The sequence below is a fragment of the Pseudochaenichthys georgianus genome, chromosome 13 (genome assembly GCF_902827115.2).
Source record: "Pseudochaenichthys georgianus chromosome 13, fPseGeo1.2, whole genome shotgun sequence".
NCBI lineage: Eukaryota > Metazoa > Chordata > Actinopteri > Perciformes > Channichthyidae > Pseudochaenichthys > Pseudochaenichthys georgianus.
Genome location: NC_047515.1, coordinates 26461616 through 26480986, shown reverse-complemented (window position 1 = coordinate 26480986; position 19371 = coordinate 26461616). Strand labels below are relative to the sequence as shown.

Here is a 19371-nt window from a genome sequence, read left to right as displayed (position 1 = left end):
GGAAACAAACATGTGTTTGACTTTCATTAGTGAATGAAACTGTGTGCCCTTTATAGTCTGTGTCCAATATTGTGTATTTGTATATATTGTATATTGTGGAAATTGATGTGAGATATTGTACCAAAGAACTGTGATACATGTAAAAGGGCAGAAAGTCTTGTTGCACTTTCCAGACATTAAAAGAGGTCTGTTGAGTTCCCTGGTAATTATCAAATAGTAGCAGTTAAGTGAATACTGTTCAAGCAATACCTGTGTTTGTGTTTTATACTGATTTCTCTGTTTTGATCCTTTCATAAATGTGAGGACTAAAATGGCGAGAGACAAAGGGCTGTAAAAATAAGTTTTATTGCAGTGGGGGAGGTCGAGGTATGCAACACAGGGTGAGTGGTGTGGGGAGAGGAAATTCTGTTTGAGATCTCTGGCAGGCCAGGTTTTAAGGAAATCTATGTATCTTGATTGAGTATATGTGTGAGTTTATACATTCCTGTGTGTTAATAGTTGAAGGAACAAAAGGTACATTTTTCCTCTCCAATATAGAGAGGTTTTTTATAGATTTCTGAAACAATGTTCCCTTTTTCTTAAAAATAGATGAGCACAATAGTTTTTTCTTTGACTGTTTACCTGTTTATCAAAAGAGTGTTTTAAGCTATTTGTGAAGAAGGAAGATGCAGAATTAAGGGTGATTTCTGTTTGGAGTGTAAAGATTATCCCTGATAATGTTTTCTGGGTTAAACCATCGATAGGCTTTACAAATGGGGAGGGGCATTTTCCTTGAGTTTTAATGGGGTGCCTTCCCAACACCTGTGGCTTTCAAAGCTGCCAGACGCTGATTTCCCCGTGAGATAGCGTTTTGGTATCTCCCCAATGAAACGCCACCCCTTCTTTACACTAGGGAAATGTTTTTCTGGTGGTTAGTCCTCTCTTCATGCGTTGTCAAGACGAGTAGGATGTCCGCAGTGCGTGAATAAGGGCGGGAGTACTCCACACATTGCTTATATGACTCTTTGAATTGTATAAGTAATGTATTATATTATATCGTATTGTATTATACTACTTTGTTTAATTAAAACGGATTATTGTTTAACTGGTATCCTGGTGTCTTCTAATTCCTTCCCTGTTATGATTTCAAGCAGGACTCGTCAAAACAACATGCAGTGAGGAGTTGGGTTGTAAAAACCCCCACCTCGCAACAAGTGGTGACCCGACGTTAGCGAGTGGGAGTTCACATGGAGTCACATCAGGAGCCAGCGGACGAAGCAGTCCAGGGGGGCACCTCGAAATACTTCTGACAACTAAAAACAGAGCTCTATACAAAAACACAGGTAAGCACGGATACCCGTTACACTCGAAATCTGTGATTTGGATATATTCAAATTTTTTAGAGTTGTCAGGAATATTTCTCAGTGTCATAGACTAGATGATTAAATAATGCAATGCATATATTAGTATAGGTAGGTAACGACGGTCTACTAATCTCATAAGATAGTGTACTGCATACATTAACATAGATAGGTAACGACGGACTATAATTGTGGTATAATTATGCAGTACATATAGAATAAAGTAGGTAACTTTGGACTACTCTATGATGATAAAGCAAAGGCGGAGAACCTTAAGGATGCTACACGTGAAGCGACGAGAAATGTAAGAAATGGTGAAGGGCCCCGTTGATTTTTAAAGAAATCAAGTCGGCAATTTCAGTCGGTGCGAGTCAAGTGGATTTCCTGAAAAGATATCCATCCAGGGCGAAACTGAATAATACTTCTTCAGCCTCATAGGACGCTGGAGTGTATTATATGTAATTAAATACCAAGAGGAGATACGCAAATTTCAAAAAGCCATTTTGAAACGAACGGAATCTCGTTCTCTTGTTCTGTGGGGTTATTAATCTAAGAAGCTAAACGTGACGATAAAGGATTCTGTTGACCTGGGTTTCGGCTCCATGAGGATGTCACATAGCTGAAAAGCCGTGTCGAAGCGCATTCTAAGGTCGCATTATCTGTTGAAATAAACATCGCACCAAAAAAGCTCGATAGACTGTACGGGGAATACTTTTATGTGAATAACTACTAATAAATAAGGGAGAAAAGACCAGATAAATACGCATAGTTTAAGCTGGTTGCTCTCAGAAGCATCTTTCCCCTCAAGTGAGGTGGAACTGGTGAGGTGCCGCCATCTGGTGGAGGTATTTTGTAGTACTTCTTGCATTATTACATTCCAGTTGACTGGCGCCTTTAATCCGAAGCGACTCACAATAAGTGCGTTAGACTAGGAAAATAAAAAATAAGACCACAGGATAATTGAAATATATATCTGGGTTAATAGAGCCAAAACATTTCAAGTACTACTCAACTGCCTTTCGGTAAGCCAGTCCGTTAATAGCATTATAAGTGCTTCTGGTAGTACTTCTTGATTAATATAATATAATATATATATATATAAATATACATCATTCAAAGTGGGGGTGTAATACTGCAGTTTTTTACACTCAAAATAGTTACACATTTGAATTAAGGGCAGGACAGTTAAATAAATACATTAACTGCGTTAGGAGTAACGACGAGTATTGTCCAATATATTAATAAATAACACTGAACACATAGCAACCTAGTCAGATAAATAAGATATAATCACCATGGAGGGACAGTTTAAAAATAAAGATTTACACGTCCCAATTCCCGGAAGTTTCCGAGAGCAAATAGGGACAGACTGAGAGATTGATTCTCAGTGGACTTAAACAGGGAGACAAGAAAAAGGCTTGTGCCGACCTTGGGTTCCTCCATTAAAAAAAAAAATGATAGAAGAAGACAGAGTGGGAGGAGATGAAGCTCTAGGAAATTTAAGCTCAGCTCTAAATGTTTATGAACGACAACTTGTAAAAAAACTGGGTGACCTAAACCAAAAAAGCACGGATTAGTAAGCCGGAGGAAACTAAACAAAGATAAGGGAGAAAAGTCAGATAAAGGATTGCGAAGTCAAGCTGGCTGGAGGCGTGGGTTTGAGAAAGCCCCCACTTCACAGCTTTCCTCTGAAAAAGGAGGGAATAACATTGAAGATTAATAGATCAATGTGTCGTAGATATTTAAATAAATAAGAAACATTGCATTGTGAATTTCGTGGTATTTGTCATTTACTGAGAAGTTTACTTATATTTCAAAGGCATTGATTGCATACAGTAACGTTGAGGGAAAGTAATAATACTGTTTGCTGAGTATATGAAGCAGGTTAAAGTTTGATTCAAATTGAACATAATAGTGGATTATTCCACCTAGTGTTTTTATAATATCATTAGTAGACATTAATTGTGTTTGTAAGTTTATGAAGAAAGAGTAGAAAGTAAACGGGAGGTTGTTAAGAGAAGTAGATGTTTTGAAGAGTTCAGAGAGAGTAAAACTTGTTTCTAAATAATGTCATATTGTTTTGTGAGTAAACATGAAATAAAAATATATTTACTAGATATAACAACAACATGCTTAACTAGGTTGACAGAAAACTGCTATTGACCAGTTTCAGCAGCTACTGTCATATCTGTGTTCTACAGAGAACATATGTTGCATTTACAATTCATATTAAGGAAGTCCACAATTGATACCATTAAAGACCTTTTTTGGTTTCAAATTAAAGAAGATTTTAAAAATGAAGTAAGCAGGACTTCAACTAGACAAAATAGATTTTACAATGTGGTTTTACTACTGTAAATGGAGTAAAGAATCTGGGTAGACTACTGCCATTGATTTGTTTTAACATTCACATGTTTCAGCATTCCTGACCATATAGACACTCAGCCGTTTTATTTTGTAACCCTTTGGGGGAGAGATTTAAATTGAGTTTATCTCCAGTTGCTGATTTATTGTGATTACACTGGAAAGTTGTGCGCCACCTTTGGGTTGTACTCTGAATCAGTGTGTTGGTGAAGAGTTGCTCACTACAGAAACAGAAGAACTGTGCAAAGAACGCATCTGAGGAGGGTTTGACATTTTGCGTGTACCTCGTTGCCAAGGCAACAGTGGTGGGAAGAGGAACAGCAGTTTTGGGGGATTCCTGCTGTGCAGAGGACAACGGGTGTCTGCGGATTGTAGCACATTGATCCAGAGGTGCCTTCCCCCTCAGGACATCCCAGTGCAAGAGTTTCATTGATCCTATTGGCTACAGCTGCAGAGGACAACGCATTACTGACTGTTCACATTGTGACAAGATCTTGAGACAGGCTGGTCTCAGACGGTTCAGACTCTGAGGAAAGTATGCGATGATTTGACAGCATAACTGTGCAAGAGTTTTCCAGAGGGGGGTGTACAACAATAACATTAGTGTTTGAGAAGGGAGGCTGCTTGTTTAAACGATGGTCTGGAATACTGAAAAGATTAAAGTTTAATATTCTTGGTTGACAAACAAGACATCTGATTATTAGGTCACACATAATAATTTAGACATATAAACTAACTATGAGTAAAGGGATGAATGGAGTTCATATCCTAGGGAGGGTTAGTTAGGTTGCGAATACTTCGCAGGGTATTTGCTAATGTATTTTGAAGAACAAAAAACAAGGACACAAGTCCAATTTTGCTTTGTTTTTAGATTAAATTGTCCGTTACCAAAACTGTTCACCTTGTGTCTAGATTTGGACTTTGATGGTAAGGGAGTATTTAGGCTTATTTTTATACATCTGACATTTTAAAATATGTTGGCTGTTCACCAGATAGACATTGGTTAAGAACTTTTCTGAAGATTGAATATTTGTTCCATTTCTACATATTCCTATTTAAAAAGTAATTTTAGAGTAAAGAGGGCTGATGCTGAAATGGGAAATAATGTGGGGCCTTCAATCACCCATTAGAAGGGTGCATATTATTGACGACCAATAGGGAGGAGGGGTCACTCGACCCACCCTGCAGTGGTTTTAAAATCTTACTTGCAGCTTCACAGGAAGCGCACAGCACCAGATTATGAGTTTAGAGGACTAGCGGCACCACCTCCTAATGGACATTCATTTAGTTAGTAATTAACTGACATTTAGAGATGTTAAAAAGTAAAAACATACCTACCATGAGGGATGATTCCTAAGTTAAGCTACAAACCATTGATGAAATTACTTCTGTTTTTAGGTCCTTGATGAAGGAAGGAGTGATTGTTACATGTTCAGGACACCCAGGGTTCCACGCACTGTTAAAGAGGGTAACATTGTTCTTTAAGTGCACCAGAATTGAAGATAAATTAATAGAATGAGTTATGGAATACATAGCAGAGCTTTACAGATCCTGATAATGTTTTGACACAAGATAATAGTGATGTACACAAGTTTCTGAATTACATCTATTAGACGTGTTGATATTGATTAGGTGTTAATGAACTGCAGTAGTAGTACAATAAGGGAGTGACATTTTTTGGCTAACACTTTTCAGGGAATTTGGGAAAACAGAGATATCTTGAACATTATAGTTGTAATTGTGAATTAATAAATGATGGCGCTCCATATATACAGATTTCTATAGACGGAGGATGCTGGCCTGTGCTGGAACATCTCTGCAGAGCACGACACATGGCCAAAAAGACTGAGACCAACTGACCTTTGACCCTGACAGACAGGGTAACTTGGGAAGGCACTGTCAATGACTGACTCTGAGGTGTACCTGACCAAACCTGACCAAAACCTGACTTTACAACCTGACAGTGTGAGTGTGAGTGTGTGTGTGTATGTCTGCATCTGATCAGTGCAACTGCATGATTTAAAACGATGACTAATCAAGCATGTTTTGGACTAACACATTATTTTTGTGTGATAATAATGTGTGAAATGAGAGGTTTCCTAACATTGCACAAAAGGGGAAACCGTTTCTAACCTTCATGATGTTTCACTCCCACAGGAGGTGGCGGTTTGAAGAATGTGAAACTCAAACTATGAAATTTGGAATTCTGTTTCTTTTAGGACTGAATGATGGAGAGAAACACTCTCAAGTGTTTACTGGGAAAAATGTTTGGTATTGTCTTATAATCCATTATGACCTGAAGGTTTTCTTCCCATACAGGTTTTTGTTTACACATGAGAGAATGTGTAAAAAAGGGGGAGTGTAAACTTTACAATGTACATTTTTCATTTAGGGACTGAAAGGAACCTGCTGCCCAACTCCATTGTTCAATCTGACCATTGATTGACAGTTTTAGAATTGACCTGCTCCATATTTGGGGATAAGAGGCTGTTTGGTTTGACATGTCTCTAGTATTGATTGAGTTATAGCAGGTAACACAGGTAGAGAATCAGTGGCCAAGGGGCTACCAGAGAGATGTAAGTCCAGAATGAAATACTGGAGAGGCTGACCGGTGAGTAATGTGTCAACTAATGTTTCAACAGGTATTAAAGTAACTGAGGTTTGAAATGTAGAAAGAACATATTTACAGTTAAGCTAAAACATAGTAATGTAATGAGACACAATGTAATTTGGACAACATCATGTAACTAGTCTGGTAAAGAAGTAAAAGCCATAGACTTTATTGTTTAGGTCATTATGGGGATATACATTTCATCTACATTTAGAAAGACATTTGATGACAGTTTGTTGGAATTCTGTATTCATTTTTTAGTGGGATAATATCTAAGAACTGACGGGTAGAAGCAGTATCACCAGGAAGCCATTCACTTTGTTAGTATTGTGATTTTGGTTGTTTTTGAATCCATAAGATTAGTGTGTTTCTTTACCAGAAACATTAGCAGTTCAAATCATATTTAGATTTTTAATGGGATCTCAGGGATTTCATTTAAAAATAAACACAGATGCTTGTCAGAAATTCAGAGCTATTGAAATATGTTATTTAGTTTACCTAAAGATGTTGGGGTTCTTATTTAGTGGGCACAGTCCAAGTATTAAGATTCTGAAGCTGCACAATTAATTTAGAAAACCTGTGCACACACGTCTGTTGTTTTAAGACACCCCACCAACAGGCTCCAAGTTGCCACGCACTGGTGGGTCAAACAGCCGAGGGCCCCAGAGCCCGGAGCGTAGGCTTGAGGGATTTGTATCAGATTTCTCCACACAGGTTGCTGACGCCGAAAGGGGGACCCGAGACGCAGGAGGCTGACTGTCAACCCCAGGCTCTCCGGCCCCGACCGAGTGACCCAGAGGACATCCCATGCCGTCCGCCTACAAGGAAAGGGGGACAACTGGTACCACTGGAGCCAGTGTGCGGCGGGGAAAACACCTGCGAGGACCCTAGACGACATCAGGACGGATCTGGCTCTCGTCATGGAGGTCGACTCGGATGCTGTCATCAGCGGACTGGAGGAGAAGGACCTCGAGGACATCCATCCAGCAGTCGTCCCAGGAGGCATCATCATCGGACCGGAGAAGGAAGATCGGGAGGACATCTATTCAGCATCGACTCGGAAGCCGCCATCAGCAAGCCGGAGGAGAAGGAAGACATCTCTCTAGCAGGCAGCCCAGAAGCCGCCGTCAGCGGATCAGAGGGGACAAAGACACGGCAAGCCAGGACGGCACAGGGGACTCCACTCTCCGCTGAAACAGGAGTGTGTGTTAAGTGCAACAAGACGGTATATGGAGCCAGCCAGGCCTGCCAAGCTATGGGCAGCCTCTACCATGACAGCTGCTTCACCTGCAGTGCCTGTAGTCGAAGGCTGAGAGGGAAGGCGTTCTACTATGACGCAGGAAGGGTTTTCTGTGAAGAGGACTTTCTGTACTCTGGGTTCCAGCAGTCTGCAGACAAGTGCAACGCAGGTGGACATCTGATCATGGACATGCAGGCCTGCAGGCCCTGGGGAAGTTGTACCGCCCCGGTTGCTTCCGCTGCGTCATCTGCAACGAGAGCCTGGACGGAGTGCCCTTCACTGTGGACACTGAGAATAAAATCTACTGTCTGAAAGACTACCACAGGGTCCTGGCGCCTAAATGTGCTGCGTGTAACCAGCCCATCCTGCCCTCAGAGGGGTCTGATGAAACCATTCGAGTTATATCCATGGACAAAGACTAACCTGTGGGTGTTGTTGTGTGCCGTGCATCCGCTCATTATGTGTCAGACTAATCACTTCCACCATTGAGGGAAAAGCTGCTTCTCCCCCTCCTGACACTGTTGGCCTGTGTCTCGGAGGACGAGTATGGAGACTCAGCAGACAAGGACGCAGTTTTTTGACATTTTTTGGTCTCCCTCTCATTCTGCCATAAGAAATTGCTATGAAGGGCTGTTTCTAAATGTTTAAAGGGCTCTAAATATAATGTTGAGAGATGAACACAGTGGAGAGGAGCGACAATAGTTATGGTTCAAGTGCCTTGTATAAGTTGCACTCTTTTTTTAAGAGTGCAAAAGAGGGAATTGTGGAAATTGATGTGAGATATTGTACCAAAGAACTGTGATACATGTAAAAGGGCAGAAAGTCTTGTTGCACTTTCCAGACATTAAAAGAGGTCTGTTGAGTTCCCTGGTAATTATCAAATAGTAGCAGTTAAGTGAATACTGTTCAAGCAATACCTGTGTTTGTGTTTTATACTGATTTCTCTGTTTTGATCCTTTCATAAATGTGAGGACTAAAATGGCGAGAGACAAAGGGCTGTAAAAATAAGTTTTATTGCAGTGGGGGAGGTCGAGGTATGCAACACAGGGTGAGTGGTGTGGGGAGAGGAAATTCTGTTTGAGATCTCTGGCAGGCCAGGTTTTAAGGAAATCTATGTATCTTGATTGAGTATATGTGTGAGTTTATACATTCCTGTGTGTTAATAGTTGAAGGAACAAAAGGTACATTTTTCCTCTCCAATATAGAGAGGTTTTTTATAGATTTCTGAAACAATGTTCCCTTTTTCTTAAAAATAGATGAGCACAATCGTTTTTTCTTTGACTGTTTACCTGTTTATCAAAAGAGTGTTTTAAGCTATTTGTGAAGAAGGAAGATGCAGAATTAAGGGTGATTTCTGTTTGGAGTGTAAAGATTATCCCTGATAATGTTTTCTGGGTTAAACCATCGATAGGCTTTACAAATGGGGAGGGGCATTTTCCTTGAGTTTTAATGGGGTGCCTTCCCAACACCTGTGGCTTTCAAAGCTGCCAGACGCTGATTTCCCTGTGAGATAGCGTTTTGGTGTCTCCCCAATGAAACGCCACCCCTTCTTTACACTAGGGAAATGTTTTTCTGGTGGTTAGTCCTCTCTTCATGCGTTGTCAAGACGAATAGGATGTCCGCAGTGCGTGAATAAGGGCGGGAGTACTCCACACATTGCTTATATGACTCTTTGAATTGTATAAGTAATGTATTATATTATATCGTATTGCATTATACTACTTTGTTTAATTAAAACGGATTATTGTTTAACTGGTATCCTGGTGTCTTCTAATTCCTTCCCTGTTATGATTTCAAGCAGGACTCGTCAAAACAACACGCGGTGAGGAGTTGGGTTGTAAAAACCCCCACCTCGCAACAATATATATCCTATATATATGCTAAGGTCCCGCTACTGACACGATAGCAGTAATTTCGTGCGCATATGTGTAATCAAACCCATGATACCAAAATCTCACTCCAGCCAGGTACCCAAAGTTGGCAACCCTGCTGTAACCTCTTTGGCGTGCTTCGCACTCAAATGCGAACGCATTGTTGAGGTTGAGCTGTGATAGACCAACGTCTTTTCGCAGAGCTTGCATTTAACTTCCTTTGGACTTGTAAATTCGAAGTAGTTCCACGAGGAGGAACTCTTTTTACCTGCCGCTTTGTTCATCTTTAGTCGCACGTGTGAGGGAGAGGGGGGGGGGGGGGGGGGGCTTCCTCCAAGTTTACAGTAAAACAAACTGGTGGTGTGACCAATGACCATTTACAATTATTAATACTATTACTAGGGATGCACGATAATTATCGGCCCGATAATTATCGGTCCGATATTAGGAATTATGACGTCATCCCGATAAACCGATAACAGTATTAATAGCCCCGATAATATACAATATTTTTTTTGGGTAAAAAAAAAGAAAAGAATCCTGCGGTGTGGGTGGATTGGGATGAGGGGCGCTTGTTTTTCACTCGGCTCCTCCCGTTTTGCCAGTACTGTGGTGTTAGTGGTTTAGGAAGAGGGGAGTTCTTCACAAATCCAGCGCTCCCTAATACTTCGAACCTGATCAGTCACCTGAAACATCGCCATCGCTACGATGGTGTGTTAAAAGCGTACGAAGACAATAATACAATACAGTGTGTGTGTGTGTGTGTGTGTGTGTGTGTGTGTGTGTGTGTGTGTGTGTGTGTGTGTGTGTGTGTGTGTGTGTGTGTGTGTGTGTGTGTGTGTGTGTGTGTGTGTGTGTGTCTGCGCGCGCGTTGGAGCTATGTGCAACTCAAGGCATATGCTCGAACCGGAGCAGCCTGGACGCTGCAATCATGTTGCTGAGTGTGCTGACTTCTCCTACAATGTCCCGCTGTCTGCTTCCTGCATAAAGTCAAGTGCTCGGCGCAGTTGTGTGGATAGAGCGCTCCTCTGTTTTCATTTAAACAGCTCCTTATATCCGTTAGCGCAGCTAGCTAGCACCAGATGCTAACAACAACAATGCACTAAGGTCTCTCTCTTGCTCGCTCGGACCACACGTACACACACCCTCCCGGTGGCCAGTCGGTGCCTGCCGGTGAGCGTGGAAGTGTGGTCTGCCACAAGCGGGCGGCAGGAGCAGGGCTGTCAGCATCAGCTTGTAGATGGTATTTTAAACTCGATGCGCTCTGAAGCTACGGGGCGGCCGTGGAAAAAAAATACACATGCGTTAATCGCGTTAAAATAATTAGTGGCGTAATTTTAATTTTTATTATCGGTTATCGGTATCGGTATCGGTCTTGAGAAGCAGGAAGTTATCGGTATCGGTATCGGTTTCAAAAAACCAATATCGTGCATCCCTAACTATTACTATTATTAGCATATATATATTTATATATATTTTTGGTTGAAACTAAGCCAGAAAAAAAAAAATGATCACGGAAACGTCCGCTTTGGGATACGGATGCTTATCCCCGTGAACACACAAAATGTCTGTTTGTCTGCTGTAGTCCATAGTTCCAATTGGCACAAGACTTTGCTTCACTAGAGACATGAAGCTACCAGTATCCAACAAAGCAGTGACCTGCTGGCCATTAACAGTGACAGCTTTATAACGTTGAACACGTTCCTCTTGATCCCCAATGGGCCCCAACTCTGCCCGGGGTGCATAGCAAGCGCCTGTGACCTTAGCTTTGCGTAGAGGAACTCTGGTCGATTCTCTCTTTTTGCCGGCCTGGGCTGGAATGCTGGTTGGGGTGTGAAAGTGGTTGAGCGTGCAGGTGGTCCTCCTCTGTGAGCGTTGATGTACTGGCACGCCAGCTTGGCAGCCGCAAGACCCTCTGTAGGCTCATGCTCTTTCACCCAGGTCCTCACCTCCGGTGGGAGTATCCGAAGCATCTGCTCCACGATGATGGCCTCTGCAATTTCCTCCTTGGTGTGCTGCTCTGGCTGAATCCAGCGCCGGTAGAGACCTTTAAGGCGATGGTAGGTCTCAATGGGGCTCTCTTCAGACGGTACCACCATGGATCGGAACTGCTGCCGATACGTCTCTGGGGAGATGTCGAACTTTGTCAGCAACGCTTCTCTCAGGTCTCTATAGCAGTGGGCTCTCTCCTCGTCCATTGCAGTATAGGCCTCCAATGCCTTCCCTGACAGCAGTGGAACGAGCCGGCATGCCCATTCCCTTTCTGGCCACCTCCACGTTTTGGCAATGCGCTCAAACCGCAATAAATAGTTCTCAATGTCCTCACCGCACTGGTATGGTGGGATTTTCGGCACGCATAATGCCTCCACTCAGGCGTTGGCTGATCAGGCTGGCTATCGGCGTCTGATTGAGGCAACGGATTATCAACTGGAACAGAAGTCCGCAGGTCTCGGAGCTCTGCCAACAGGAACTCCTCTCGCCTTTGCTGCCCTGATAGAAAGTCTTTCATCAGTGAGAGTAGTTCTGCCCCTGGTTCACTGGTTGACCCTGAGGCCATAGGAGCTGCTGGGGGCGTCCCAGACCTGTCTTCATCCTCTTCATCTGTCTCCCATGGAGACCCCCGCTCTGATTTGGAAGCCTCCTCCTGCTGCCGACGCCGTCCTGTGCGCTGCTTCGCAACGCGGCCCAGCACTTTCCGACTAGCCATCCTGCTTCTGACACCATATGTGACGGGGTTCTATTTGTCCGTTGAAAACATAGGCTTAGTCGGATGATTTAAGCTCCAAAACTTTATTTATAACAGCAACAAAAGAATATATACTGTTTGATAAAAGTGAAACAGTATAACTTAAATAAACAAAATCAAAGTTACCAAATTTGGTTTTCTATTACTCATGGAGTAAACACATTCTAGCTGTTGCCTTCACTGCAACAATCTCCCGAATGAATCTTCCAGAGCGAACACCGTCCCTTTTGTACCCATAGCCCCTCCTCACAGGCTTACCGTCAACCGGTTACACAATTATCTCCAAACCACATTGTCAACATAAATGTAATTTCCTCAAACATGAGGAAACTATCTGAACCAAACATACACAGGTTAACTACCTCTTAACAGTCATTCCCCATAATTAATAAACACAAAATAAATAATAAATTACATCCTATTTAAATCACCTTCCCTTTGCTGGGGAGACGGCGGTGAAACTCCGCCCGCCGCTCCCCACGTAAGTATGGTGTAATATAGTTAAATGTATGTTGAAATAATTGTAGACTCACAAGCGTGCACTTGTGGTCACGCTACAGAAAGGAAGGGGGAAAAGGTGGACGTTTTAGTGATGATTTAACCTTATTTATTGACGAACGGAAGAGAGTAGGAAATGTTTGGTGTGTATGTGTGTGTGTGTCGCTGCTACGGCTGTCAGTGGCGGAGTCAGTCACTCTGTGATCCGCTCCGTCACAATTATTATTATTAGTAGAATTAGTTTATTTGCATTAAATATATATTTTATCTTTTTGAGGCTAGTATTTGGCAGGAAATGCAGACGTATTCACCTGTAAACGCATACTGACATTTACCATTTATCTCACTGTATACTAACTGTGTTGATAATAATAACAAACAGGAATTATATTTGCAAAGTACTTTGTTTCCAAAAAAAAAATGTTCACTCCTGTCGGTTGGGGGGGGGGCTCATCTCACAATGTTGCTTGGGGCCCCAAGTTGGCCAGGGACTTCCCTGGTTGGAAGGCATACTGTTTCTATATTACCTGCTTTGTGAAACAATACATCGAATCTGCCATTAAGCGTCAAATTATTTGGTACATGCAATCCAACATCTGTCTGTTTAGCTTAGTTTATTACTGACCTTCATTTTGCTACTTTAGACTCTGGCACATGATAACCTAATGTTAGCTGTTAGCTGTTTCGATTATCGCTAGTAACGTTATTGCACTTAATAAGGCTAACCCATATTTTACTCACTTATTTGGTCAACATTCTTCAAAAAACTCTCGAAGTCTTCAAGTGTGTCCATGATGCGATGGCTCTTTCCAGCCTACTTATATTATTTAACAAGATTGGTAGCTTTATGTTATGTATACGTTGTATAACACTTAGCAAACGCTGGGTTTAGCCTACTTTTCACAGCGTCAGCCTGTCAGCGTTTGTTCGGTTTCCTTGGTGACGTGATGCCTTCACTGCCGCTCGTAAAAGATAGCACACACAATTGTTGTTTTGCCACAGAAGATAATACATGTAGCCTACATAAATAATAACTTAGGTCAGTGGATGATTTTATATATCCAGTATATTACAGAACGAAGTCTTATGAACAAAAGTGGTATTTCATTTTAAAGCTTGCCATAAAAGCATATCATCATCACAGAAGTAGCCTATGCCATTCACCATTTGTGTGATCTTCATGACAGCACTTCTCACTCAGAATCTGTGTGTTCATATGTTTCCGATAAAAGACGATGTGGTTTCACAGTTTTATGAATCAATATTTATACATGTATTGCTGCCGTTAGGCCTATACTCTTTGATATTGTGTTAATTAGACTGTAAAGTGATTCAGAGGCACCCTATTCCTGCATATTATATGCTTCCATACTGTGCTGTGAGTCCAGTTAGACTGGCCAAAGATATCTCAACACTTCAATTAACCATATACTGTATATATAAATTAACCTGATTTGTAATCTTGATATGTGAGCCTCCGCTCCTACACCCTATACAATAGATCAACACTGCCTCCATGTGGTTAAAGACACTTAAAGAGTCAGCTAGTCAAAAACGAATCTGATATTAGCTGATTCTCATTATAGAAGAATATGTATGTGGCAATCATTTTAGGAGGGATTACAAGATGACTACCCTATAAAACTGTAAAGAAAAGCAACAAAGCCACCAAACAGAATAGGAAATAAATGGACTTTGATAAGCCCTGTCATCACTTACAGTAAGTGCCTCACAAATTCTATCAGTCATTAGTGCGTCATCACATTTTTCCATTGAGTTATTTTTCTTTCACTGCCAGCACAGTCGGCAAGCGAGGGAACGCCCACAAAACGTCACATCCGGTTCGCGCTGAGGGGGGAAACAAACCGGCTTCCACAATGCCCAGAAGCTGCTGTGTGCCCTTTTGTACAACTAACAAGCTTAAAAATCCAAATCTAAAATTTAATATTTTGCCCAACGGGAGCACAGAGCCCAGGAGAAGAACCCGGTGGCTTCAAGCGATCCGTCGGGAGGATGAGTTTGGCCACCTGTGGGATCCAAAATCCAAACATGTGTACGTCTGTAGTCAGCACTTCATTACAGGTATGACAACGTTATTCACACAATAACAGTGTTAATTGTTTCGTAGTTAACATGAATGTTCAATTACTAGTTTTAAGAGAAGTTAACTAACTACTACGTTATGCAGGCTACCTTACTTGAGTATACAAAAACACAGCTATGCTAACAACACTGGTGGTAGCTTCCGAGCTTTCTGCAGTTAAAATGTATTTCACCCCCTTCTCATTTCGTTTGTGAACTGTCTTAAACTAGGCTTAAAATACGAGGACAAAGCCCACCCAGACTACACACCCTCGCTGTTCCCACATAAAAAGACAAAGTCTCCCAGGTCAGTACTTAGAGGCTGGAGAGAAGGAGGAAGCGTGAGGGTGTTCAGTCTGCCCAACCAGAATCCCCAACATCAGAGGGCCCAGCACCAGAAGCCCCGGCACCAGAATCCTCAACATCAGAAGCTCCCATACCTCTTCAGGAGTTAGAGAGAAAACAACTTTATGAAGAATTGTATAATTTAAGAAGAGAAAGAGATGAGGCCATGAAGGAGCGAGCTGAAGCCATCAGAGAATTGGAGACGTTGAAAATGTTGGTAAACACTGTGAGAGAAAATGACACTAAATGTAAAGTCATGACAGGCCTGTCATGGACAGTATTTGACACTCTTCATCAGTACCTGGTACAGTTTGTTAAATCACAGAAAACATCCAAGATGTCAACACAAGACCAGCTCTTTATTACTCTGGTGAAACTGCGGCAGAACTCCTCAACCGATATGATGTGTGGAATATTTGACCTGGCACATAGCACTTTCCTGGATGTATTCTCCCGATGGTTGGATTTGATGTACGCCAAAATTTCACCTACTCAAAATACAAAAACTGTACAACAGTGAAGTATTTCATTGCATGTCACCCATCTGGCTCAATCACATATCTCTCCAAAGGCTGGGGAGGGAGGGCTTCAGATGTGCATATTGTAAGGAACTCAGACTTCTTATCTCAGAAGTTCCACCATGCAGGAGATCAGGTAACAATTGAACTGTTTTTTTTTTCTAATTTAACTCTTATTTGTGAATTTATTATTTACCCATAGTTACCATTTTTGAGTTGCTGTTGAAGTAAAGTAGTGTTTTTAAGTATTTGTTATGTTTATTTCAGATTTTAGCCGACAAGGGCTTCACTTTGAAGGATGACTTTGCTGTTCTGGGTGCACAGCTCATCACACCGTCTTTCACGAGGGGCCGAAAACAACTGTCAGCCGAAGATGTTGCAAATTCTCGTATGACTTCGAACATCAGAATTCACATTGGTAAGTATAGAGTCAGCAGTCAGATTCATACAGTATGTACATTTTAATGTTTTTGGTATTCAGAGTGTGCTGCATCATCAAATCACTGTTGCTACTTACCGCTGACGTGGTTCACATTTCCCTAACTAAATTAATTACTGTAAGAGTACAGATCCGGGTTAACAAGTGCTGAGACGTTATTAAATTAATCACATCAACGAGTATATGTGTAATCCCTACTTTGTGGGGTGTCTTAAGATAAAATGTTATCTTAAAAACATGTTATTCTATATTTAAATACATTGAACTGTTGTTCACATTTAGTGCAATATCAAGAGAACAGGATAACAGGAAGTTAACAGGGATCTTTCTTCACTTTAACATGAAAAAGAAACACTAATTATAGGACACAATGCACTGACGATATGATATAACGGTCAACTGTGCTACTCCTGTGAAACTCGAACATAACAATGTAGATAAACAGCATTTTTAAAAACATGTGACATGTGGTCTGCAGAGAGAGTCATTGGTGCCCTGAAGAGCCGGTACCACATTCTGGATGGCCCACTTCCTCTGCGCCTGGTGAAGAGACTGCAGGATGAAAGACAGAAGAGAGAAGAGGCCATGATGGATAGGATTGTGCATGTCTGTGCAGCACTAATGAACTTGTCTGGCAGTGTCATGTACAACCGTTACAGAATCTGAGAGTAAGAACAAAATCAATGTGCAGTAATTTAATAATGAGCATCAGAGAACAATATTTTATGCAACTTTTTTATACAACAAAGAAGTCATTATTGTTCCAATTGTGCCATTTAGCAGGTTTCAGTTGAGACATAATGGATCTTTCTAATAAAAACCACCTGTTTGTCTTTCCACAGGTCCCTGAACTTATCTCAGTGCTGCTCTGCTGCTGCACACCCTGTCACCCTGCCTCTGATGCCTGACGCTCTGCCTCTGTTGCCTGATGTTCTGCTGCCACCTGTGTTGCCTGATGGGTCACTCCCTGTGCTGCTTTCGACTGGGCTGTGTTCTGCCTACTTAGCAGAAACATATACAGTGCTTATCATAAATGAGTACACCCCCTTTGAAAAGAACACAATAACAATTTGATCAACATCACAATATCAACAATTAGTATCTGATTAGTATCAAAGTCACAAGTATAGACAAACAGAATTTGCTTATCTTACTAAAGTAAATCAGGGCCATACAATACAGTATATTTCAAACCATGCAGGCCTGGGTTGTAAATAAAAACTGCCCCTAACTAGTATAAAATGCTGTGGTTTTTTTCATATCACAATCACAGCGATGTTACGGAGATGAATTACATAGCAACATCAGTTTCCTCCAATATTGTACAGCCCATTATTCATTCTATTTGTATGTATGTTTTCATGTTGTAAATAAATGTATAGGCTTTGTGATATTTATTTTGTACATATAGTCTAGTAGTCTATGTTGATACTGAATGAAATAGCTAAACTATGCTTCAAAATGAATTGGTATAAATAAATATGTAACTGTCACAGTGACTTATTTGTTGCCATTTTTACACTGATAGGAAATTCAACCACCTACCTGTGCATCTTTCAGCTCCCGAAGTTTGTGTAGTATGTGTTGTGACCAAAATGTTTGCATCACATTAATGGCACCACTGATGAAGTCCTCATCTCTTTGTACTCTGAATATCAGGCAGTTCTAGTTCTTTAGGCTGCTGTGTGTGTAAATCCCTGCGTGATATAACGTACCGAGTCATCAATAACCAATATGTATATGCAGCTCATGGTGGCTATTGTGCAATAACAACCATTGTGTGATGAACAAATGCACTAAAACGTGCTAATTTCCTTGTCAGACATAGAAATTATGTGAGGTTTAATTAATCAGTTAACGTGATTTTGCCTCTTACCGGGTGATTCAACCAGGTATCAGAAGATATCAGGGAATGAAACTTCAGGCCATTCAGTCGGATCATTCGTCCACTCTTTAATAAGATATGGACAAGAATCCGATGCTATTAAATAAAATATTTTAAGGTATCTATCCCTGTCAATGGGCTGCAATGAATCAATGTATGACATGTTTGTTTAACATTTAAAATCCGCACGCTTACAGTGCTCCGGGCGAGGGGGAAAGGATTGTTTTCCCCCTCGAAATGCCCCGCCCCCAACTGTGACGCGACGCCGACCACACATTGTCAATAAGAAACATCAAAGATTTTAAGGAAATTGTTTTTGGCCAGGATAATTTGTGCAATGTAAGCGGTAAACATATATTGATAAAGGATGAAATTAATATTATTTACATTGTGTTTCGTGCCATATCTACAGGATCTGTGTAATGGCTGCTCAGTGGTTGTGAACTGTTCCGTCTTGCACTTTGTGCAGCAAAGTCTTTGAAGACTGAGGCCCAATCCCAAACCACTCCCTCGACCCTACCCCTCCGTGATGGAGTGAACTCCGTCTGTACTGTAGCCACACTCGCAGCTCAACGAGGCTCCCTCCTGTCAGATGGAGGGAGTAAATTACCGCAGCAAGCTTTGGGACGGCCTCCCCTCTCTCCGGCAGAAACAGGAAATGCCGTAACTGTAGGCTATGTAACAACGGTTTCAAATCAGCATCTCTTAGACCAAAAGTTTAAATGAATAACTCAAATAAAACTCCAAACATGTTTCATTGTGTTTCAAAGCTCTTTTAGTTTTAAACCTGCTGTTTATAAGCTTCTTAGTTTTTGCAACGGTCTGTAAATATACACAACTTTATATTAAAATGCACACATTTACCTTTTTCTAGACTAATCACGGGTATGATCCTAAGTTAAAAACATATGAGGTTATCATGAGGTTGTTAACATCGCAGTTTATCAGTGGATGTTTGCTGGAACTACTTGTAAACAGCGTGTTTCCTGACGGACACACACAGCGTGACTCCAGTCAGGTAGAGACCGGTCTCAAGTCAGCACCGCTGCAGACTCGCTGTTTGAGGGCTTGATAGCCCACTCCCCCTCCACACTCGTTGCTTTGGAACAGCCCTCAATATGGCGGGCTCTGTGGCGGACCCTCCGCGTGAACGCGCAAACGGAGGGGTAGGGTGTAGGGGCGGTTTGGGAATGGGCCTTGCCTATGTGATGGAAAAAGCCAGAGGGGCCCATCAGATGAGGACAAATTGATATTGTCTCACAAGTTTGGACCCACACCAGCAAGAACAGAAAATAAGAAATATAGTGAGTGACAGAGGTAACAACTTTTTAGAACTACTTAATGTCTAATACAGCTGTAATAAGGTTAAGAAATATAAAGTCTTTCTTGTAAGGGGCCATGTATTTTCAATTCCATCCTTCAACCAAGGAAG

General features: G+C 41.5%; 1 protein-coding gene and 1 long non-coding RNA gene across 4 annotated transcripts in view; one reads left to right on the top strand and one right to left on the bottom strand.

Annotated features, from left to right (window-relative positions):
- The window catches only part of ttc12 (tetratricopeptide repeat domain 12), a 46293-nt gene extending 32715 nt beyond the window's left edge, over positions 1-13578 (bottom strand). For all 3 annotated transcript variants that reach the window (XM_071205283.1, XM_034096986.2, XM_034096987.1), the window contains exon 1: positions 13412-13578. In XM_071205283.1, the coding sequence (XP_071061384.1) occupies positions 13412-13463 (52 nt within the window). In that variant the 5' untranslated portion in view covers positions 13464-13578. The remainder of the gene's footprint in view (positions 1-13411) is intronic.
- A 936-nt stretch (positions 13579-14514) lies between these two features.
- Positions 14515-17547, top strand: LOC117457495 (uncharacterized). Its single transcript, XR_004553333.1, has 5 exons — positions 14515-14752; positions 14984-15751; positions 15883-16033; positions 16533-16722; positions 16897-17547. It is a non-coding gene; the product is annotated as an uncharacterized lncRNA (long non-coding RNA).
- Positions 17548-19371: the final 1824 nt, after the last annotated feature.